The 25,091-nt window shown below is 44.7% G+C and overlaps 1 protein-coding gene across 15 annotated transcripts in view; it reads right to left on the reverse strand.

Annotated features, from left to right (window-relative positions):
- The window catches only part of LOC145349967 (abl interactor 2), a 152,702-nt gene that overhangs the window by 16,729 nt on the left and 110,882 nt on the right, over positions 1 to 25,091 (reverse strand). Inside the window, exons 4-9 of one of the 15 annotated variants that reach the window (XM_080198712.1) lie at positions 22,970 to 22,987; positions 15,909 to 16,006; positions 14,526 to 14,675; positions 11,625 to 11,746; positions 6,553 to 6,780; positions 3,179 to 3,355 (exon numbers count right to left, since the gene is read on the reverse strand). In XM_080198712.1, coding sequence (XP_080054838.1) covers positions 3,179 to 3,355; positions 6,553 to 6,780; positions 11,625 to 11,746; positions 14,526 to 14,675; positions 15,909 to 16,006; positions 22,970 to 22,987 — 793 coding nt within the window. Of the gene's footprint in view, positions 1 to 3,178; positions 3,356 to 6,552; positions 6,781 to 11,624; positions 11,750 to 14,525; positions 14,676 to 15,908; positions 16,007 to 22,969; positions 22,988 to 25,091 lie in introns of all 15 variants that reach the window. The other 14 variants (XM_080198711.1, XM_080198714.1, XM_080198713.1 and 11 more) reach the window with 14 other exon arrangements.

Consider the following 25,091-nt stretch of genomic DNA (forward strand, 5'->3'; position numbering starts at 1 on the left):
TGTTTTGAAAGTTATTAACGAATCTGCAGTTCCCTTTCAGCACCCTTTTAGATACATTCTAAATCATAATTACTTTCTCTGTGTTAAAACATTTCTCATTTCCCTTTTGGTTCCCTTGCAAATTTCCTTCAATCTGTATTGTTTGTTCACCTGCCCATCTGCTCTTACAAAACATAACACATCTTACTAAATCTTTCCTTAGCCTTCTTTGCTACAAGGAGAACAACCCTGACTTCTCTACTTCCTCCACATAACTGAAATCCCATTCTCATAACTCTCTTCGCCAACACTTTGACATACTATCTAAAGTTTGGTACTTAGAACTGAACACAGTTTCAAAAATTGCGGATGATACAAAACTTGCACGAGAGTTGGGGGGTGGGGGTGGTAGTGGAGGTGAGAAGTTAACACTGATGAGGGCTGCAACAAATTACAGGGCATTCATAAACTTAAAGAATGGGCAAATAATTGGCAAATTATCTTCAGCACAGATAAACATGAGATGGCACATCCTTGTTCGGAAAATTGGGAAGTCACTTATTACTTGGAATGTTTGAGTATAGATGAGACAAATAGACAAAGAGATCTTGAAGTACAAATATGCCAATCACTAAACGTTACACCACAGGTTAGTAAGGACATTGAAAAAAAGCAAACCATGCACGGCACTAAGCTTTACTCTCAGAAGGAGAGAATTGAAAAATAGGAAAGTTATGCTAAACCTGTACTGAACCTTAGTGAGATCACACTTCGAGTACTGTCAACAGTTTTGGTTGCCATATTATTAGAAGGATACAGAGGCACTGGAGAGGCTGCAAAAAAAGGTTTACAGGGCTGATACCAGAAGTCTGTGAGTATACATTTCACAAAAGGATCAACAGGCTGGATCACTTTTCTCTTGAAGGCTGAGAGGTGACCTAACAGAGGTATGTAAATTTAGAAAAGGTTTTGATAGTTACTGGAAGAATGTGTCCTCTTGTGGGGAAGAGCATAACTAGGTGCCATTAATGGAAAGTAATCACCAAGAAATACAGTAAGGAATGCAGAAGAAACTTCCTTTACCCACAGAGTTGTGAGAATGTGGAACTTGTTGCCAAAGGTAGTGGTTAAAGCAAACAGAATAGATATATTTAAGCGGAAACTTAACATACATATGAGAAAGAAGGGAATGGGGGTTACAATGATAGATTTTGATGAGAAAAGTTAGGAGGATCAAGTGGAGCATTAACAGCATGGACTGGGTGGGCCAAATGGCAAGTTTGTGTGCCATATATACTATGCAATCCCATGTACAGTCTTCTCAACGTGACTGCCACTTCCAAATACACCTCAGAAGTTTCGGCTCATTTAAAATTGCACTGTTATGTTTATATTGCCTCTCCTCATTTTTCCATGCAAAATGTGTCAATTCCCTGTAAATTCTGGATAAAAGTCTGTGCGCAATCAGAACCCTGACCTTCCCGTTGCTTGCCATTTTAACACATGATTCTGCTCTCATGCTCACATGTCTTTCCTTGGCCTGCTGCAACGTTCCAGTGAAGCTCAATGCAAACTGGAGGAACAGCATCTCATCTTCCAGCTAGGCATTTTATAGCCTTCCAGTCTCAACATCGAATTCAACAACTTCAGATGATTTGCTCTACCCCACCTTAACCGCTTTGTTTTCATTTCATTTTTAACTGTTCTCCATCTTTTATTTCTTTATTGTCTTTCTTTATTTTTCTTGCCCCCCCCATCCTTGCCCCCTATTTTATCCCCCCTTTGTTTCCCTTTTTTCACAATTTTACCTCCCTCCCACCCGCCTCCCCAAACCTTCATCTGTCACAGTTTACCCTCTGATTTCAGCTTCTCTGCCGTTTGGCTATTCACACTTCTATTCTCTCTAATGGACTGCCATTAACAGCCTTTCCCTTTGGGTTAGTAACTATGACTCATCTTTCATTCCCTCACCCCACAGTATAAATATCTCCCACTTTCTATGCCTTTTTGCTTTGACAAAGGGTCATCTGGACTTGAAATGTCGGCCCTTTTCTCTCTTTACAGATGCTGCCAGACCTGCTGAGATTTTCCAGCATTTTCTCTTTTGGTCCCTGTAAATTCTGTTTGATCATTTCAACCCAAATCCTGATCATTAATATATAAAAGAGTGATCCTGATATCAACCCTTGGTGAACACCACTGAATACTTGCATCTATTACATATCTGTCCACCCAGCCTCCCTGCTTTTTGTTCCTCAGCCAGTTTCTTTTCCATGCTCATTGGCCCTTTCACCCCATGGATATCAAATAATAACAAGTCGGCACTCTTTCAGATGCCTTTTTGAAGTCCACATACACAACATCAACCACATTATTTTCATCTGCCTTCTGAGCCACTTCCTGAATTAACTCAATTAAGCTTGTTATTTGCCTTTAACAAACTGGTGTTTATTGTCATTTATTAACCTGTGCTTTTCTAAGCGACAATTCATTTTGTCCCTGATTATTGTCCCAAAGGTGTTATACCAGCTGCATTCGGCTACTGGCCTGTAGTCGCCAGGTTTAGCTGGCTCTCTTTGTCACAACCAACCATCCGGTTCTCCGGTACTATTCCCAAATTCAAGGTGGACTGAAAGAACGTGGCTAAGATTGGGTGCAGCCATTTCAACCCTGGTTGTGACACCTTTATAATAAGGTTCGGCTAAACTCTGTGATACTGGTTGCAACAACTTTACAAGAAAGTATAGCCAGGTTCTGGATCCTTGGTCATAATAGAGTTTTATAAAAGGCTACAGCCAAGATCAGGGGCCTGGTTTATAACACAGCTTCATAACAGATAAGTCAGATTTTAGTTCCCTGGTTACAACAAGTACAGTTGAGTTTGTTCTGCAACAACTTCATGATGAGGATGCAAAGCAACAGTTAAAAGAATGATAGCTCTGTTGTCTGCCCCTTGTTTGGCAAGGCCACTGGCCTATTAGCACCCAGATGTGGAAAATATTGGGATAGTTTGAGACTCACACAATGATCAAATTGAATAAGTTTCAGCTTCTCTCTGAATGGGAACAGAATATCTATTTGCACACTCAGTTCTAATGCTGAGAATGGAATGGGAGACACCTACAGTTTCCAGAGACCCCAGAATTTTTTGTGGAGGACTGTTAGGACCTTAAGTAGAACTGGCCGAGACCGTCTTTACCTCTCGATTCAGTTGCCTGGTTCTGACTGTAGTACGGGCCCCCATTCACTTGATTCTGGACATTGCCCTGTGAAGTCATGGATGGTGGGCGTCTGTAGCCGGGTAGTGATCCTCCTATAGTGGTAGGATTCTGCCGCTGCACTGGTCGATTCATGCTGTAGAACTGAGGAGTATGCCCTGAAACATTTGAGGGAGGGAAAAGAGATTGAATAAGTAAGCGTTGTTTAGACGAAGCCCTACAGATGAATCAGAAGTTGCATTGCTAGCGCATCTTTCACAGCCTCAAGATTTCCCATTGCGTTTACAAGTCAATGAACCTTTGAAAGGTAGGAACTGTCGTAACGTAGAAACCGCAACAGTCAATTTACACACAGTGAGATTCCACAAAGGGGAAATGACTAGATGTGTGCTGGCCAGATTCCTGTGCCTGACACCACTTTAGCCACAAAGCAAATGGGCTGAATGGCCTGTTTCATTGCTGTAAATCCTATATAATGTTTGTGACGCCAGTTGAAGAATAAATCTTGGCCAGGACACCTACAGAACGCCACCGTTCTTCTTCAAATGGTGCCACTGAATACTTCATCCATCTGAGGGACAATTAGGGCCTTGGTTAAACATCTCATGGATGACTTTTTGGTACAACTCTTACCCAATTGTATCGTTTCCTGTGACTAATCATCCCACCATGAAGAAAATCAACAGGTCTGAGCACCAGCTTGATTTAAACTATATGTATAAACAACTAAAGTTGGTGTCACATGAAATACAGCTAAAAGACTGGCTACTCTGCTGCAGTTGAATTCTTCATGGAACACTCAACAAATGAGTCACATGGTGTGTGTGCTGTCGGTCTCTTTAAGATAGTACAGTGGGAGCGTGTCACCTGATTTGAGGGACCAAAGGGAACTGAAAGAGAGAAAGAGAGTCCTCTCCCAGGCACTGTACGTCTGGAACTGTGTTACAAGCATGTACAAGTGTGTAAATCCAAGCAGGGCCCCCGTTCAAAATGCTTACAACATGGTTCCAAATGTAAAATGCCTAAGGGAGGGCCCTCTCTCTCTAGTGTGATCACTCACTCTCAGTTTCCAGGTGACACAATTCCGCTGCACTCGCAAAGAGACCAACACCACATACATGACACATGGGCTCCTCTCTAATTCCACCAGACAGAGCTGAGGACAAGTCCTGATAGAGACAAAGGCATTCCCATGTGAGACCTGCAAATCTACCGCCTGCTTAGAAAGACTCACCTCATTCGTACTCACTGCAATGCAGCCAAATAAGGGCAATGGAAAATGTGCTTCGCAGGCAGTTTGACATGAACGACCTATAAACTGACTCAAGCCTGGAAATATTGAACATGGTAAAGCAGCTTCCAGCATGTGTAAGTTTTAAATTTTTTAAATTCATTTGTGGGACATGGGCGTTGCATTTATTGCCCATCCCTAGTTGCCTAGAGGGCAGTTGAGAGTCAACACATTGCTGTGGCTCTGGAGTCACATGTAGGCCAAACCAGGTAAAGACGGCAGATTTCCTTCCCTAAAGGGACAATAGTGAATCAGAAGTGAGGCAGGCAAAGCAACATGTCCAAGCTTGAGCCTACTGCATCACACAACTGGTGGCACTGGTAGGTGAGGTACGGAGAGGAACCCAACCAGAGAGGGGGAATCTTAAAACAACATGATTGATAAATCCACATTTGCAGGCTGACAAGGCTCTCTCCTTCTCCCAAAGTGATCTGTAGCATCCTTAGCATGACCAGAGCTGTGCTCAGCACAGGCCAAAGATCAAATGAAGACTAGAATTCTACTGTGAATGAGTCAGGGCGAGGAGATTAATTTCAGCACTCTTAATTGAAAATCTTGCTGAGTTTTTCTTTTTCTTTATTCCTTCATGGGATGTTTCCTTCCCCAAAGGACATTACTGAACGGGGTGGGTTTTACAACAACTGATGATAGCTCTGGAGCAAGCTTTATATTCCAGGTTTTATTAATTGACTTTAGACTCCACCAGCTGCCATGATGGGATTTGAACCTATGTCTCCAGAGCAACAGCCTGGTCCTTTGGAGTTCAAGTCTTGGGGCATTACCACTACGCCACAGTCTTCCCAAACACCAAATAATGTCATTGTTTTCTCGTCACTAGATATAGGATGGAACGGTGGCATTGTAATTAGCACTGCTGCCTCACAATGCCAGGAACCAGGTTCAATTCTGGCCTTGGGTGACTGTCTGTATGGGGTTTGTACATTCTGCGTGGATTTGCTCTGGGTGCTCCGGTTTCTTCTCTTAGTCCAAAGATGTGTGGTGAGACTGATTGGTCTTTAGTCAGAGGAACTAGCTAGGGTACATACATGGGGTTACAGGGATAGGGCATGGATGGGATTGTTGTCAGTGCAGGCTTAATGGGCTGAATGGCCTCTTTCTGCACTGGAGGGATTCTATGAGTCTATGACCTTGTATCATTTTCTAAGAACATGATTAGATCCAACCTTCAATTGTGAAATCCAAACTTATATTTTAATCCTGTCTGGTGAACTGGCATTTTCAAAGGTCTATCTATTTTCTTCTGAGAGTCAGGGTGCAAAGCAAAATGTAGTACTCCAGAAATGGTCAGGTCAAGGCTCTGTATAGTTGGTTTCATGGATAATCAGAATCACTGCTAAAAGAATTGAAAAAAAATGTGGAGCAGGGAAGGTGTGGGAGAATGAAGGCAGAACTGCTTCCCCCTGTAGCTTAGGCCCAATATGCTTCCCATGTCACGCACCATTACAAATACCAAGTGAACTGGAGGGCACCACTGGAGACTAATGCTCAGCGGAACGTGAACTGGCATGGGGAAGGTTCAAGTTGGCACAGTGGCACGATGGTTAGCACTGCTGCCTTACAGCGACATGGACTCAGGTTGAATTTGGCCATGGGTCACTGTCTGTGTGGAGTCTGCACATTCTCCTCGTGTCTGCGTGAGTTTCCTCCGGGCACTCCGGCTTCCTTCCACCCTCCAAAGATATGTGGGTTTGGTTGATTGGTCATGCTAAACTGACCTTAGGTCAGGGGGATTAGCAGGGTAAATATGTGGGGTTATGGGAATAGGGCCTGCATGGGATTGTGGTTGGTGCAGATTTGATGGGCCGACCTCCTTCTGTACTGTAGGGATTCTATGAAGGTCCCAATACTAATTGCTGTCTCCAACCATCCTTACTGGCTTTATATGAATAAGTTGCATCATCACTAAATCTTTATTTGTAACAGGTGTTGCTGCGTTACCTTTTTAAAGCAGGTCAGAGTCAGTTAGGTGTAGAATTTACTGCAAGACTGACTGAGAAATAACTGTGCTGAGAAAGCGAGAGAGCCAGAGAGAAAGAGACTCACCTGCAGTAGGAGCGGAAGAGACAGCAGGGAGAGATGGTGAGATGAAGCCATCAGCAAAGGGCTGAGCTCCTGCTACGGAGTCTGGGGTCAGTGTTGGAACATGGGTAGGGGTTGCAGAAGGAACAGGACCTTGAGTTGAAGCAGGAACTGGAGCAGAGGCAGGAGTAGGAGGAATAGGAACTGAAGTAGGATTAGGCGTGGTGGGTGGTGGAGGGGTACCAGCAGAGCCTTAGGGGAGGGTGTAAAAGAAGGATTAACACAAAGGAGAACGTTAGCTGGGGTGAGAAAGCTTGTTGAGCAGTTAGTTAAAGTTTCAATCACGCAAGAACCATGCTTATAACAATTGCAACATAAGGCTGTAGGAGAGAATATCCGCAAGCTGAGAGGAAGCTGCATTATCCAGACACTCTGAACTTATATCATTAACTCAGGCTATACCAAGGGGGAGCTTACTTCAAACTGGAAACAGATCCCCGTCAGTAATCATGAATATAATTTTGCTTGCCACGTCTTGAGACTGTCAAATCTTTTCTCTGGTGCCTGCTCTCCTTTACATCACCACGGTAACTGCTGGGCTAACACTGCCAGACTTGATCCTGCCACTAACCGATCTCCACATACACTTTTAGCTGAGAAGCGGTTGCTGAATAATGCTCAGAAATGGGGAGCTCACCGAGGGCAGCACAGTGGCACAGTGGTTAGCACTGTTGCCTCACAGCGCCAGGGACCCGGGTTCAATTCTAGCCTCGGGTCACTGTCTGCGTCAAGTTTTCACGTTCTCCCCGTGTCTGCGTGCATTTCCTCTGGGTGCTCCGAATTCCTCCCACAGTCCAAAGATGTGTGGGTTAGGTGGATTGACCATGATAAATTGACTCTTAGTGTCAGGGGGATTAGTGGGGTAAATATGTGGGGTTACAGGGATAGGGCCTAGGTATAACTGTGGTTGATACAGATTCGATGGGCTGAATGAACCCCTTTCGTACTGTAGGGATTCTATGAAACTGGAGTAAACCCATGCAGACACGGGGAGAATGTGCAGACTCTGCACAGTCAGCATGGGTTTCCTCCATGTGTTATGGTTTCTTCGGTTCAAAGATGGGCAGGTTAGGTGGATTGGCCATGCTAAGTTGCCCCTTAGTGTCCCAAGATATATAGGTTCAGGGGTTAGCCATGGTAAATATGTGGGGTTACAGGAATAGGGCGGGGGAGAGGGCCTGGGTAAGATACAGATTCCTGCAAGGATATTATGATTCTATCCAGTGTCATTTTTGCTTTTCTTAATTCACTCCTGGGATGTGGGTGCTACTGACAAAGCCAACATGTATTCCTTTCCCTAAATGCCGTTCAGAAAGTGGTGTTGAGCCACCCTCCAATATAAAGAAATCTAGGGGTACATGTTCATAGCTCCTTGAAAGCGGAGTCACAGGTGGACAGAGTGGTGAAGAAGGCATTCAGCATGCTTGGTTTCATCGGTCAGAACACTGAATACAGGGTTTGGACGTCTTGTTGAAGTTGTACAAAACATTGGTAAGGCCACACTTTGGAATACTGTGTGCAATTCTAGTCACCATATTATAGAAAGGATACTATTAAACTAGAGAGAGTGCAGAAAAGATTTACCAGGATGTTACCTGGACTTGATGGATTGAGTTATAAGGAAAGGTTGGATAGACTGGGACCTTTTTCTCTGAAGCATAGGAGGCTGAGGGGTGACCTTTCAGAGGACTATAAAATAATGAGAGGCATAGACAAGGTAGATAGTCAATATCTTTTCCCAAAGGTAGGGGAGTCTAAAACTAGAGGGCATAGGTTTAAGATGAGAGGGGAGAGATGCAAAAGTGTCCAGATGGACAATTTTTTCACACAGACGGTGGTGAGTGTCTGGAACAAGCTGCCAGAGGTAGTAGTAGAGGCAGGTACAATTTTATCTTTTAAAAAGCATTTAGATAGTTACATGGGTACGATGGGTATAGAGGGATATGGGCCAAATGCGGGCAATCGGGATTAGCTTAGGGATTAAAAAAAAAGGGCGGCATGGACAAGTTAGGCTGAAGGGCCTGTTTCTATGCTGTAAGCCTCTATGACTCTATAACTAAATGGTTTGTTCAGCTATTCCAGAAGGCATTAAGAGGCCACATATTACTGTGGATCTGGAATCATGTTGGTCAGACTGCGCAAGATTTGCTGATTTCCAGCCCAATCACTACTGAACCAGATGGGTTTCTACAACAATCCACTGGTTTCATGATCATCATTGCTGAGGCTAGCATTTTACTCCTGATTTATTGAATTAATTGAATTTAAATTCCCCAGCTGCCATGGCAAGCGTTGAAGTGTTGTCTTCAGATTATCACTGCAGGCCTTTGGATTACTAACCCAGTATCACTGCCACTCTGCTATTGTATCCTGCCTCAAGGAAGGCGGAGGCAGAAAGTAATACCCCTTCAAACTCAGCAGACATCAGCATAGAGCAGCGATTAAATCTGCAACTTGTCTGTTTGTGGCCACAATGCTGGAGGTTACCTCGGGCCTGGCAGTGACAGGAAAGAGATATTTATGTGCAAGCACTGGCTTTACCAGAATTCCCCACAATAAAAACAGAATCTGATTTATTCAGTTACAGTGGAGCAGTTTATGGGGAAACGTTTGGTGCATTGCATGAAATCACTCCAAAGATTGCGCAGACATGTCCAGCCGTGTGACTGGTGCAATCAGAGGCTGAGTGAACAACTCAATGATTCAGCAACATGACAAAGATACCCATTCTCACTCTGCAATTTCCCAATTAGTCATCGCATTAATGAGGGGGTGACACAGTGGCTAGCACTGCTGCCTCACACTGTCAGGGACCCGGCGTCAGGTCACTGTGTGGAGACTGCACATTCTCCCCGTGTCTGTGTGGGTTTCCTCTGGGTGCTCCAGTCTCCTCCACAGTCCAAAGATGTGCGGATTAGGTGGATTGGCCATGGTAAATTGCCCCTTAGTGATAGGGGGACTAGCTGGGGTAAATAGGTGGGGTTATGGGGATAGGGCCTGGATGGGATTATGGTTGGTGCAGACACAATGAGCCAAATGACCTTCTCTTGCACTGTAGAAATTCTATGATTCTAAGGGAAATTTTCTGCACTCCACCTGTCGATGCACCCATGAAGAATTTAAATTAAGAGTCAAGTTAATCATTTATGTGGAATGACTGGTGGCATATGTTCATCTAATTATCCAGATATTGGCTGGTTCATGGTAATCCACTGCACTAAAATCTGACAGCACATACAATCTTAAAGGTGTAGCATGCTATAACTTTCATTTCTCAGAACTGCAGCATATTCAGGAAAGTAGACCTTTAAATCAGGTTATAATAATAGTTCAATTCTTTGAACCTATTACATATTTCCTTGTTATTCTCAGCCTTGAAATTTATTGTCCAATAGTTCATAACTGGGTTCCGAGAGGGTCTGGGAGATTGGTCCCACTTTTTGGTGAATTGGTAACAAGGGGCACAGAGTGAGGGCTGATCACTGGCACGGCTGCAATGAACTGAAGGGTCTCCTCCTATGCAATAGAATTTGTGATGTTTTATTCCCGCTCTCCTAATCTGAGACACGTGGATGAAGTGCCAGAGGACTGATGCAATTCTTCACATGTAAGGCTGCAGATGCAACACATCACTGACAAACCCAATTACATTTCACTCAAGTGTCCACACAGCAATGAGGGAAAGGATGATGGGGAAACAGAGGGAGGGGGGCAGAGATGACAGCCAAAGAGGTGAGAGCGAGGGGCAATGGTTCGGGGGTACTAAAATATGCACCTGAGTGCATTAAAGTCACTTAATAAACTGATCAACATCGTCACATCAAACAAGTGCCAAGTGACTCACGATGGCATTTGTTCTATCATTCCACCAACATAAATTAAAAATCACTTAAAAATTAACTTCCTTAAAGATGAGTTAGTTCATGAAAAACACTAATATTTCATGCTCCAGGTTTTCAAATAGGATAAGATGACACGGCTACGCACATTGCTACCAAAGTTGTTACCCCCTTATTTGTAACAAAAGGTTCATTACCTCAGCTACATCTTCTTTCAAATAATTTCCTCTGATTATGTGCCCAGTGTTAGCACCAAACACTCCCAGAACAGGTACAGCACGGGCTTAGATACAAATCAAATCTCATGCGGTTAGATACAGAGTAAAGCTCCCTCTACACTGTCCCCATCAAACACTCACAGGACAGATACAACACGGAGTTAGATACAGAGTAAAGCTCCCTTCACACTGTCCCCATCAAACACTCCCAGGATAGGTACAGCACAGAGTTAGATATAGAGTAAAGCTCCCTCTACGCTGTCCCCATCAAACACTCCCAGGACAGATACAGCACGGGGTTAGATACAGAGTAAAGCTCCCTTTACACTGTCCCCATCAAACACTCCCAGGATAGGTACAGCACGGGGTTAGGTACAGAGTAAAGTTCCCTCTACACTGCCCCCATTATGCATTCCCAGGATAGGCACTACACAGGTTCGATACAGAGTAAAGTTCCCTCTATACTCCCCATCAAACACTCCCAGGACAGGTACAACACGGGGTTAGATATAGAGTAAAGCTCCCTCTAAACTGTTTTAATAATTTATCTCTGGTACCAAATATGTGCACCTTCCTAAATGACACTTTTATATATTTTGCACATTTTGTGGCCATAATGAGTAAGACTATCAGTTTTTTGGTCAATTAAGAGTTGTTTCATGCTCACTATAAACTGGATTGAGATAACTGGCAAGGCTTGTATTTGTTGGCACAGGCTTTTATCAAAACACCTGGTGCTGGATTCAAATTCATTTCCTGTGAGTGAAAGATCACTTTCTGAATCACAGCAGCACCCACTTCCCGAATAAACATTCTGAAATACTTAATGCCAATAATTCTGAGGGATCACAAAAGTAAGGGGAGGGGGAGTGAAATTTGGAAGAAGTTTATGTGTTACTGAGATATGAGTGTTGGATTAAATAAAGCAAAATCTGGTCAGAATCTCAATGCCGAGCACTGCACCTGGTGCAGCCCTTACCTGGATAGACACTGGGTGGAGAGGGAGTTGGCACAGCGATGGGAACCCCAACACTGCCACTGCCACTGTTCTCTCTGCTGCTACTGCGGCTACTCGGGTGGCTTCCCCCGCTACTCCCACTGCTGCTGCAATACACAGAGCACAACTTACGTCAGCACTCACACACAGATTTACGGAGCATGCCATGTCTCTTCTTGTTCTTCACCTATCTCATGTCAAAGCCTCCCTGAACCCAACAGAAACCGACGCTGGAATTCTACCGCCCCGCCCTCCGCAGAATTAGAGTGGATGACGGCCGGATAACAGAAATGTCTATCTATCTCAGGTGGGAATTTTCGATCACACTCGAGCAAGACTGTAATATCCCGCCCATCGTGTCATTCTTATTGCAGTCTAGACAGTTTTAACACATTCTCCCTTCCCTTCACTTCTAACAGAGAGTAAGCACTTGAAACAGTGGCTGGAATTTTACTGGCACACCCGCCCCGATTCCGGGGGTGGGGGTGACAGAACGGTATTCTCCATTGGCCTCGGGCAGGATGATATGAACCTTGGGCGGATGTGCCGGTAAAATTCTGCTCATTAAGTCTGTTTCTCTCCTAATACATACTAACAAACTTGCTGAGATTTTCCAACATCTTCCGTTCTTGAAACGGAGTGTGCGTTTTCTAGGAGGGACCTTAGAAACTTCCAACTGATCTCCCCCATTCTCATCTGATGCCCTCCCCCATCAGATCTCCTCCCCCCCAGTCCCATCAGATCTACCCCCACCACTTCCATCTGATCACCCCCACTTGTCTTTTTATTCCCAGTCCAAACTTGCCCCATAATGAATTTGAGAGATTTATGCTGCATCTTTTTGTATTCCATTCATTTGCAGGTTAATGCACTAAAGCAGATGTAATTATGCTTTTTCAAGTCTTGTATTGCCTTTTTCCTCTACAAAACAATGATAGCTACACTTTGAAAAGACTTATATAAATTCTCTAGAATGTACAGCACAGAAACAGGCCTGTAGGCCCAATCCGCACATGCTCCACACCAGTTTCCACTGTACTTATCTACATATCCTTCTATTGCTTTCTTCCTCACGTGTTTATCTAGCTTCCCTTAACTGCATCCACATTATTATCCTCAAATATTCTAGGTGGGAACGAGCTCCACAATCACACATTCTCAAAGAAGTTTCCCTTGAATTCCTTATAAGATTTATTACTGATTATCAGAAATTGATAACCGTAAGTTTAAGTTTGTTTTTAAGTTTATTTATTAGTGTCACAAATTGGCTTACATTAACACTACAATGAAGTTACTGTGAAAATCTCCCAGTTGCCACACTCCGGTGCCTGTCTGGATACACCAAGGGAGAATTTAGCATGGCCAATGTACCTAACCAGCACATCTTTTAGACAGTGCGAGGAAACCAGAGCACCCGGAGGAAACCCATGCAGAGACGGGAGAATGTGTAAACTCCACACGGATAGTGACTCACAAAAGGAATCAAACCCAGGTCCCTGGCGCTGTGAGACAGCAGTGCTAATCCATTCTGCCACCGTGCCATTTAGATCTCCTCCATATGTGGAAACATCTCCTCCTCCACTGCCATACCAATCCTTCCATAACTTTAAGGCTGCCTTTGCCACACATGTGCAGATTCTTTGCCACGCTTGCTCTTTCAGCGCAGGGCTGGATGCAAAGTTTTTAAACCTTGTGTAGATGAGCAGACAGGGAGAATTTGGTGATATTAGGTATGGGCAGTGGGAGCCAACAGCATTAAAGTTGTGATGTTAAATACGTTTAGATATTCAGTTTGTGTTCATTCCCCACAGGTTATTTGCAATTACGCTGTAATTTGTCTCATTAAATTTATACTTTCTGCAATATAGGGTAGTAGTTTCTCCTTTTCAAATTTGGTTAGATTATGAACCAAGTTTGTCCCAGTTACTCAATACTAAATGTATTATGGTCCACCATCTTGCTTGCCTGGAAGTAGAATTATATCTGGCATGGTGGCACAGTGGTTAGCACTATTGCCCCACAGTTCCAGGGACCCGATTTCGGTTCCAACCTTGGGTCACTGCCTGTATGGAATCTGCACATTCTCCCCATGTCTGTGTGGGTTTCCTCTGGGTGTTTTGGTTTCCTCCTACAGTCCAAAGATGTGTGGGTTAGGTTGATTGGCCATGTTAAATTGATCCCAGTGTCAGGGGAATTAGCAGGATAAATGTGTGGGGTTACAGGAATATGGCCTGCTTGGGATTGTGGTTGGTGCAGACTCGATGGGCTGATTGGCCTCCTTCTGCACTGTAGGGATTCTATGGATTCTAATCAGTGATGCAGTGTAATGTTAAAGACCTTTATTGGATAACCATGCAAATGAAGCACTTTGGGTTAACCTTTGAATATCAAAGTTTATTCATTTAGAACCCAGGGGAGACATTGAAAGATGGGAATGTAACATTGCCAATAAAAAGAAGGAATTATCATTTAGTTCTTTATATCAATGTCTTTGCTCACTTCACCTGGTGGTATTGACTCATGCTCAAGTACAACCTCACAGGCACCTATTTCCCTCCAGCTCTTTATCTCAATGGTCTCTGTGTGAGTTTCAAAAGTGAAGTGTCAATGGGTATTTCACTGGGAGGATTTTACTGCAGAATCCAACTCATAACAACCCAACTGAGATTTACTAACTCAGAATAGACTAAGAACTGTAGCTGCCTCATGTGGAGCTCAGTTAAAAGCAACAAGTGCTTCACCAGAGAAACCTTGTCACAATGCACGGCACAGATCTAAATTTCAAATGAAAATGCACATATCGCCAGCAGCCATGGGTTTTATTACATTTAAATTCAACTTTGCAGAGTTGGCTGGGTTGATGGGGCACAGCGCTTTCTATACCTGTAAGTCCTTGTTCTTTGATTTACAGAAGCCGTCCGCACCGGGCTCTGTTGCTGTGAGGAACTCATGTTGCGAGTTGGACTTGGTACGTAGTCATTTGGGACCACTGGGGGGCGGACAGGCTCCAGTGTACGATAAGGAGAGTGCCGGCTGCAGGCAGAGAAGACAAATTAGTTCAGAGCAGCTTGTAATGCACGCACGCACGCATGCATGAGAGGTACAAGATTATGAGGGACAGAGAAAGGAACTTTTCCCCCTTAAAAGAGGGGTCAATAACGAGGGGCATAGATTTAAGGTAAGGAGCAAGAGATTTAGAGGAAATTTAAGCAAAAACGTTTTCATCCAGAGGGTGGTGGGTATCTTGAACTCACTGCCTGAAAGGGCAGCAGAGGTGGAAACCCTCACAACATTCAAGAAGCATTTAGGTGACCACTTAAAGCACCATAGCATACAAAGCTACGGACCAAGTACTGGAAAATGGGATTAGAATAGATAGGTGCTTGGTGGCTGGTGCAGACACGATGGGCCGAAAGGCCTCTTGTTGTGCTGTAAAACTCCATGTCAGGTTATTTATGAAATCAACTTTTGGAGTGCGGTTTGAACCTGCAACCTCTCTTGGTGCACTACTTGTTGGCATTTGATACTCAAAACGTTGTGCTCAACGCATCACAACGGACCCAACACTGTGTATTGTGGTTATATCATTAAGTCTTGCTAATGGATAAATAGCATTTGCCATATTACACTGCAGCCAATGGAATACAGCAACCACAAGCAGGGCAGGAAAGAAATCAAGTCTGCATCTCACTCCCAGTATCAAGTGTAGCTGCGATTCTATCCTCCCCATGGTTCATGTAGCTAGATTCAGATAATGATGGCCACCCTACTTGGAGAAGCTATTATATGGGTTGCCTGTACCAGGAGCCAGTCGATCAGAGGAGTGAGTCAAAGGTAGGAGATTAATTTTATACGCTAACCATCAATTCAATGATCTGGGTGGCATAGTGGTTAGCACTGCTGCCTCACAGCGCCAGGGACCTGGGTTCGATTCTGGCCTTGGGTCACTGTCTGTGTGGAGTTTGCACATTCTCCCCATGCCTGTGTGGGTTTCCTCCCACACTCCAAAGATGTGCAGGTTAGCTAGATTGGCCATGATAAATTGACCCTTAGTGTCAGGGAGATTAGCTAGGATAAGCACATGGTGTTATGGGGATAGGGTCTGACTGGGATTGTTGTCAGTGCAGACTCGATGGGCCAAATGGCTTCCCTTTGCACTGTAGGGATTCTATCTCCTAGAGGATCAGAGGGTAATTATGGAAATGCGTTCAAAAGACTTACAGGCTGACTAGTCACTCTCAGCTCCAACTTGCATTATCCACTTACCCGAGGGTGCCCTTCCCCGACACTGGTGGGCTGGGGGGTTTCTGCGTGGGTGGGGTGCTCCGTGGAAGCCCACCCATCTTCATATTCTGGGTGCTGACCTGGAAGGCGACAAGCAAGAGGCGGATACGTAAGCAAATGGCGTGTTGGCTCACCAATCACACCAACACTGATGGGAGGCTGATGCAGTGGTTTAATTAGAGTAGGAGAGAAGGAAGAAAAGAAAGAAAAGGAAAGGGGAGCGAGGCCATGCAAAGTGTTTGTCTACACATTTTCTAGGTGGCTAAATGATCTTACAGAACAGATACAGGGTTTGCAATTTAAAATAGCAGAAAAGCAATTGTTTTAAAAAAAAGAGAAAGGCAAGTATGCAACCGTTTCTTGGCAACAGACAGAGAAACAGCGGCTCATTTTTGGCCCATCATCGTGCGAAGGACAGGTTTCACCTGAGACACCAAATGATCTTTCTCAGTAAATGTTGGTCAGAAAATTGCCGCTCCCCATCACCCCACCAGCCCCCCTGATTTGCAAATGATTCAATGTTGTGAAAACTACAAACAAATCACAAACTAATGGACGGTCACAAGAACAGTTGATGCTGTTTCATTCACACTGCCATCAAGTCGGGGGGGCCATGCAGAGGAGAGACTGTGCGACTTTCGGATGGTTTACAGGAGATGATGCATGGAGGTTGTACAGGGGATGAATCATGATGAGTGCATAGGAAAGACAGAGAGTGGTCAGAGACTTCCCAACACCAGAAATACCATCTGGGGCTCCCCTATACCAGGGAGTACAGTGAGCCCCCCCATACCAGGATGACCTCCCCAGGAAGTTCTGTTTGGCGAGTACAGTCATGGACTTCCTTATGTCATGATGTGCGAGCAGGGGTCCTCCTATATCACAGAGTGCGGTTAGGGACTCTCCTACATCAAGGAGTGTGTTTGAAGACTCTCCTACCTCAGGGAATGCAGTTAGAGACTCTTCTACATCAGGGAGTGTGGTTAGGGACTCTCCTACCTCAGGGAATGTGGTTAAAGACTCTTCTACATCAGGGAGTGTGGTTAAGGACTCCTTCTACATCAGGAAGTGCAGTTGAAGACTCTTCTACATCAGGGCATGTGGTTAAAGACTCTTCTACATCAGAGAGTGTGGTTAGGGACTCTCCTACATCAGGGAGTGTGGTTAAAGACTCTCCTACATCAGGGAATGTGGTTAAAAACTCTCCTATATCAGAGAGTGCGGTTAGGGACTCTCCTACATCAGGGATGTAGAAGACTCTCCTATATCAGGGAATCAGGGAGTGTGCTTAAAGACTCTCCTACATCAGGGAGTGTGGTTAAGGACTCTTCTACATCAGGAAGTGTGGTTATAGACTCTCCTACATCAGAGAGTGCGGTTAGGGACTCTCCTACATCAGGGAGTGTGGTTAAAGACTCTCCTACATCTGGGAGTGTCGTTAAGGACTCTTCTACATCAGGAAGTGCGGTTAAGGACTCTCCTACATCAGAGAGTGCGGTTAGGGACTCTTCTACGTCAGGGAGTGTGGTTGAAGACTCTCCTACATCAGGGAGTGTGGTTAAAGACTCTCCTACATCTGGGAGTGTCGTTAAGGACTCTTCTACATCAGGAAGTGCGGTTAAGGACTCTCCTACATCAGAGAATATGGTTAGGGACTCTTCTACATCAGGGAGTGTGGTTGAAGACTCTCCTACATCAGGGACTGTGGTTAAAGACTCTCCAACATCAGAGTGCGGTTAGGGACTCTTCTACATCAGGGAGTGTGGTTAAAGACTATCCCACATCAGGGAGTGTGGTTAAAGGCTCTCCTACGTCAGGGATTGTGGTTAAAGACTCTCCTATGTTAGGGAGTGTGGTTAAAGACTCTCCTATATCAGGGAGTGTGGTTAAAGATTCTCCTACATCCGGGTGTATGGGGGTTAAAGACTTTCCTACATCAGAGTGTATGGTTAAAGGCTCTCCTACATCAGGGAGCATGACTAAAGACTCTCCTACATCAGGGAATGTGGTTAAAGATGTTCCTACATCAGGTGCTGTGGTTAAACACTCTCCGACATCAGGGTGTATCGTTAAAGACTCTCCTACAGCAGCGAGTGTGGTTAAGGACTCTCCTACATTAAGGAGTGTGGTTAAAGACTCTGCTATATCAGGGAGTGTGGTCAGGGATTCCCCTACATCTGGGAGTGTGGTCAGGGAATTTTGAAAATTGGAGTTCAGAAGCAGCACTGATGCCATTCGAGAAGTACTATAACCAGTAAAGAGGAAAGCCAGTTTCCTCCAAGTGACTTCCGATTAGCAGGCAGACGGGACACTTATACCAGCGTTCAGAGCCTCCTCTGGATTTGATCACTGTAACTATCCTCAGTCACTGCAAAAGAACAGTGTGATCAGGATCCAGACAAACCCAACCCTATAGTCAGCCAACTCTCTCTCTCACACTCACTCAGGCATGCCCACACACCAGCACGTTGAGCAATGATTAGAAGCAAGAACCATGGCCCTTTTCTGAAAACCCTGATGCTGTAATGCAGCAACTGAAATGAGCAAACTCTCAGATTGCCTGATATTTACACATGTCAGACTGCAGAATGCCACATGGGGTCAATGCAGACTGGGCTTACACTGACAACACTATTGTGTCATTTAATGTCAAAAATACATGTGATTGCCTGCCACATGTCCGACTCGAGCTCTTAGTTCTATTTTAAATTTACACAAACCTTGCACCTTGTCCCATAAATGACTGCACTAACAGTAATTGCTTTAAGATTATTCATACAGAGCTACATTTGCAGGATAAGAAGGAAGTGATTTATTCTACATACATAATCACATTTCAGAGATAAATGGCCATATCACACCATCACTAGTAATCAATATCAAACAAATATCTCCCGCAGAAAATGCATTTGTTTAGGTCGGACATTCTAATGGTTTTTCATTATTCATGACCAGCTCACTCTGCTTTCCAAAGCCAATCTTGTCCATTCCAGTATTTGAAATTTCTTTATGGAGATCTGAATTGTTATTAACTGCTTTGAGCACTGACTCCACTGATTGATACACTAACGACATCAGGTTAAAATCCAACAGTTTTTGGACTTTACCCTGGTGTTGAGAGACTTTTTACTGTGTTTACACCAGTCCAACGCCAGCATCTCCACATCATGATACACTGACTCCAGGCTTCCCAAGGGCACAGAATACTTCACTTGGCCTCAGAATGGAGCTGTCCCCAGTGCTGGGAATCTGGGCTTCAAGTATGGAAGTACAGTCTGCAGCTGTATTGACAGGGTGGTGATAGTGTGTCATTGAGCTGAAGGTTTTTATGCACAAGCACTTGGGGTTGAGGGATGTTAGTGCCAAATAACTTTGGCAGTATCAATCATTCCCCAGATAGATACAGTATGGGGTTAGATAGAAAGTAAAACTCCCTCTACACTGTCCCCACCAAACACTCCCAGGACAGGTACAGCATGGGGTTAGATACAGAATAAAGCTCCCTCTACACTGTTCCCATCAAACACTCTCAGGATAGGTACAGCACAGGGTTAGATACAGAATAAAGCTCCCTCTACACTGTCTCCCATCAAACACTCCCAGACAGGTACAGCACAGGGTCAGAACAGAGTAAAGCTCCCTCTACAGTGTACTCCATCAAACACTCCCAGAACAGGTATAGCACGGGGTCAGACACAGAGTAGAGTTCCCCCTACACTATCTCAAGCACTTGCATCTGCCTTAGCTTTTATACCATAGAGCATTCCTTATTGCACCAGTGTAACTTTTTGATGTTACTCACAGCAACTACCCCGTATCTCTGAATGAAATAACAATTGAGTGTGAAATCAGCAGTTTGGTGTTGTGGGCTCCTGCTCACTAGCAGCTGCATACCCAATTGACAATTCCTTTGCTAACCAAAATACCCGAGAATGAGCTGGGCAGGATGCTTCAAGAAATGATGCAGAAATGGTACAAATTTTGATTTTTTTTTCAAGTAAAAATGGACATATATAGAATAAGCAGGATATCACATACCAGGGAGATAAATTCCTGCTAACTCAGCTGACACTGGGGATTCCAGACCGTGTGCACGCCCTACATTGTTAAAAAAACAATATTCCAAGTTCATTTTGTCTTGTGTGGTTTCATTCTTTGGCCGAAAACACAAGGACTGAAGTGATTCTCAAGACGAGTTGATTGGACTGCAGAGGGGAGCAAGGAGCAAAGCCCAATGAAAGCAGCCTTCTCTCTGCTCCAGACTGTAGACTGTTCCCCACCTGCTAAGTTTATAACCTACATGTCTCAGCATTGTAACTGCTTCCTGCCCATTAACTGGTGTGAATAGCTGGTGTACACGGTCTACTGACATTGTTAAAAGGGACTGGATGGATATCTGATCAGAGTTAGAGGCTGGCAGACACTAAAAGCACTGCTTGTTTAATTTTCACAGAGGGAAGGCATTATCTTATTCTTTCTCAAAGAAGGGAATCAACAAGTGGTGCTGACAGACCAGGAAACCCATGATGGAGCAAAATAACTGGACGTGATCTTTTGCTGTGAGGTTAATTGGAATGAGGACAGAGGGGAAGTCCATGTTGGAATAACTGGACATGATGGGTGAAGCTGGTTGATAGGTGGAGATGGTCAAAGGGCAACTAACGACAGAGTAATTGGATGTTGTCTCTTAATAGTCCAGCATTGCTGGGCTGAGTGGTCTGTGTGTGTGACTCAAGCCCCTTCATCCAGAATCTCTCCCTCACCCTGTTGGATGCAGTGCCACAGGCACTGAGCATCACTCAATACTTCGCTGAATTCCACACCATTCATGAGTGAATTGAGACTGAGTGCCAGTGGATTAATCAACAGCAGAGGGCATCACAGTACAGCCACTACTTGTCCAATAAAAGCATGCAGAGTTCCCAGTTTGGGTGACAGGTTTAGATTCGAGACTGCACCAGGAACTGCTTTTCTTTTGCTGCAATTCCATTGTCAATATTGAATATTACAGATTGTCAGTGGCTGGAGATTAAATTATCTAAGCTTCCTATTGATCTCTGCCTCTTAATGAAGTTTACAATAAGCTGTCTAGTTGTCTCTATTAAGTGTGAATATTAAGAGCTGAGGGCTGGAGCTCTGCAGACACTGGGTAATAAGGTTCAAGCAGTGGGGCCAAAATAGCAAGATATCTGCACAGCTATCAGCTGGCCTCTCAGCTACTGTTGTGTCAACTGTGAGAAGAAATCCAGATTCCCTGACAGACTGAATTTATAATGTACTACAACAGCAGCCAGTAGCTCTCACTCGGAGGTAGGTCTCAGAGTATGGAATCCCAAATAGAGTGGTAGCATTTCCTTTCTGTTAACAGACGTCGGAATTGAGGGCAAATAGTGTTGGGGCAAGAGAGGGAGGAATCAGTGTGACCAAAAGAGAAAATGTTGGAAAATCTCAGGAGGTCTGGCAGCATCTGAAAGGAGAGAAAAGAGCTGACGTTTCGTGTCCAGATGACCCTTTAAGGGATTTTCCACCGTTTTCTCTTTTGGTTTCAGATTTCAGCACCTGCGCTAATATGCTTTTATCCAGGAATCAATGTTAATCTGGCTAGCAGGAAGCCCAGAATGCCCTGCCTCCCAGTATAGTGGAGCTGGCCCTGGGTAGCAATGTTGGAACATGGACAACAAGCTATGTCCTACAGGAGAGTAATCAGACAGAAATCAATGCCAAGTCACAGGAGGAGATACTGGGAGGAATGACCAAATACTTGAATTAGAGATGGGTTTTAAGAAGGGTTTTTTAACAGCAACGAGAGAGCTGGAGTGATTGAGAGGGGAAATTTCAGCATATGGGTTAAGGTTTATTTATTAGTCACAAGTGGGCTTACATTAACACTGCAATAAAGTTGCTGTGAAAATCCCCTAGTCGCCACACTCTGGCACCTGTTCGGGTACATTGAGGGAGAATTTAGCACGGCCAATGCACCTGACCGGCTCGGCTTTTGGACTGTGGGAGGAAACAGAAGCACCTGGAGGAAACCTACCCAGACAGGGGAGAACGTGCAGACTCCACACAGACAGTGACCCAAGGCTGGAATCGAACCCTGTGCTGTCGCGCCACCATCTAGGGTTATATACGGCTGAAGGCACAGCCACCAATGGTGGGGCAAAAGGAAGCCAGGGTACACAACAGGCAAGAGTCAGAGGAAGAGAAAGCTCAGGGGCATGAGGAAATAGAGGGAGAGGTGAGGCACAAGAGGAATTAAGCACAAAAATGAGAATATTGATTTTTGAAGTGTTGGTGGAACAGCGGCCAATGTAGGATAATGGTTGAATTAGACTGGGGGTGGGATAGAATAAAGGCAGCAGAATGTTGGATGAATTCAGATTGTGTAGGGTGGGTGAAGGGGGGCCAGCCAGGAGAGCAATGAAATAATAAGTCTGGATGTAAACAAAGGCACAGGATGCCAACAACAGCTGGACGGTGACAGTAGTGGCGCTAGGCCATATTATGTCAGCGGTGTTTAGGGGGGTTGGTCTGTGTTCAATCAACGGGCAGTCCTTTCCTAGGATAAGGACAGCCCCTTCCCAGGATACATGTGGCCCCTTCCTAGGGTGCATGCATATGTATACCTGAGAGGTCCAGAAGAACCTCTCTTATTTCAAAAGTGCCTTGGATTGCAGGGACATGGCAATGAGAAAGCTATACCTGTTACTGAGCTACTACCATCACATTTCCAAGCTGCCCAGAGTCTGGCCTCCCCAGTGCCTAGATATATAAATGGGCACATACTGTGAACATCAGATTTTAGATCATACACTTAAGTCAGAATCTGCCACTCTCTTTTATGACAGAGGCTTTGGGCATTAAAATTCAGGGTCAGAGCTGTCTGTAAATTTTGGTAATGTTACAAATCATTGTAAAGGTGGAATCTACACCCTTAGGAAATCTTTGCTTTAAAGAATGTAAGCTCTGCAGCATTTAACCACCCAGTCTGTAATATCCTCAGCATAGCAATAGGATGGCAGAGAAGCACTGAGATATCTTACCTTAAATCTAAGCAACCACTTAATGCATAAATGAAGCAAATGAAAGAAGTAAGAAAAAAACAGCATTGACAGGTTAGTCGAAACCACAGGATAGGAGTACAAAAGGAATCAATGTTAAAGCATCTGATATCGAGTCACATTATAAATCGGTTCTCGACTGAAGTGGAACGCAAGTCGTGGCCGCAGCCTAGACTAATGTACAATCCGCCCGCTCAAAGGACATTAAGTGCTGACTGGCCGTCAAAAGAGGAGACCTTTGACCACACTGCAATTACACTTTGGCTGTAAAGCCCACAGAGAAGTGATTCAATCATCCCAATGTTAAAGTCACTGTTTTCTGATCACAGGTCTCCAATTCAGTGATTGCAGCAACGGTGCAGCTTGAACTGCGAGCACTGTGCAAATTCTCCACACTGTTCTGCTCTGACGGGGAGCAGAGTGGTGGAAGAGGGGAGTGCAGGTCACTTTGATCCAGACTCAGAGCTGCACAATCCTCCAGTTGCTGTTTGTGATAAGGGTCTCCTGTTCCACTCCAGATCACACAATTACAGCATATCTTATATAAACACTTAAAAATACCTGGGGCTGGGTGGGGTGAATGCGCAGAAAGAGAAACAAACTTTCATTTTAGACACAGATAAAGGACCCTCTGATTTGAACACTGTGTACCTCATTCTCCCCATGCCTGCGTGGGTTTCCTCCAGGTGCTCCGGTTTCCTCCCACAGTCCAAACATGTGCGGCTTAAGTTGATTGGCCATGCTAAAATGCTCCTTAGTGTCAGGGGGATTAGGAGGATAAATGTGTGGGGTTATGGGAATAGGACCTGGGTGAGATTGTTATCGGTGCAGACTTGATGGTCAAAGGCAGAATCCCCATTTGAATTTGGAAACTCCTTCAAGGTTTAGTGGGTAAAGGGCCTTGTGTGTCATAGAGACTAGACAATGCCATGGTCCGATTCTTGGGTGGTGTGGGACTGGTCAAAAGCTGGCATACTGCTGGACAAGTATTGGATCTCAGCTCCCCGGAGTTAGGGAAGAGAACAAGAATTGGCCTGGCATCCGGAGTTGGATCAGAACCCAGCAGCCACACCTGGAAAGTCCACACATCTGGTCAGAAGTGAACCCGTTTTGAGACCCATAGTTAAGCTGCCTGAAACTCCCTGCCCCAGAGCGACATATCATGAATGACCAGTTACCTGTGGATAGCAATGTAAGGTTCAACTTCTTCAGAACAGGAAGGAGAAAATGGACCAGAAATAGAGTCATCATCTACATCTTCTAATGATTGATCCCCCTCCCCCTTCCTGTCCTTTATGCCCTGCATCAACCTCATGTTGTCTCCAAATTAGATAAACACTGAATTTGACAGAATGTTGCAGCGTTCAAGCCCTGTAAGTAGATGGCACCACCAGAAGTCAATGAGAGGGTGGGAGTGAAGAATATGGTGAGGAAAGAAGTCAGGGATATGATGAGAAAGTATGAGTGAAGGATATAGTGAGTGGATTCGAGCGAGGGATATGGTGACACACTGAGTGAGAGATATGGTGAGAGGGTAGGTCTGAGGGGTATGATGAAAGGATGAGAGTGAGAGATATGGGGAGAGAATGTAAGTGAGGGACATGGAGAGAGGATGGAACTGAGGGATATGGAGAGAGGGTGACAGTGAGGGATATGGGGAGAGGGTGATGACAGGATGGGCGAATTGATGTATATAATGAAAAGAAGATGGGGTGAAACTAAAAGCTATGATGAGAAGGTGCAATTCAAGAATACAGTGAGAAGGTGTGGTTCAGGGATACAGTGAGAAGGTGTGATTCAGGATTCAGTGCGAAGGTGTGGTTCAGGGATACAGTGAGAAGATGTGATTCAGGCATGCAGTGTGATAGTGTGGTTCAGGCATATAGTGAGAAGGTGTGATTCAGGGATACAGTGAGACGGTGTGATTCAGGGATGCAATGTGAAGGTGTGGTTCAGGGATACAGTGAGAAGGGGTGATTCAGGGATACAGTGAGGAGGTGTGGTTCAGGGATACAGTGAGACGGTGTGATTCAGGATACAGTGAGGAGGTGTGGTTCAGGGATACAGTGAGACGGTGTGATTCAGGATACAGTGAGGAGGTGTG

This window comes from Carcharhinus amblyrhynchos, chromosome 11 (genome assembly GCF_965287045.1).
Source record: "Carcharhinus amblyrhynchos chromosome 11, sCarAmb.v2.hapA, whole genome shotgun sequence".
Lineage (NCBI taxonomy): Eukaryota > Metazoa > Chordata > Chondrichthyes > Carcharhiniformes > Carcharhinidae > Carcharhinus > Carcharhinus amblyrhynchos.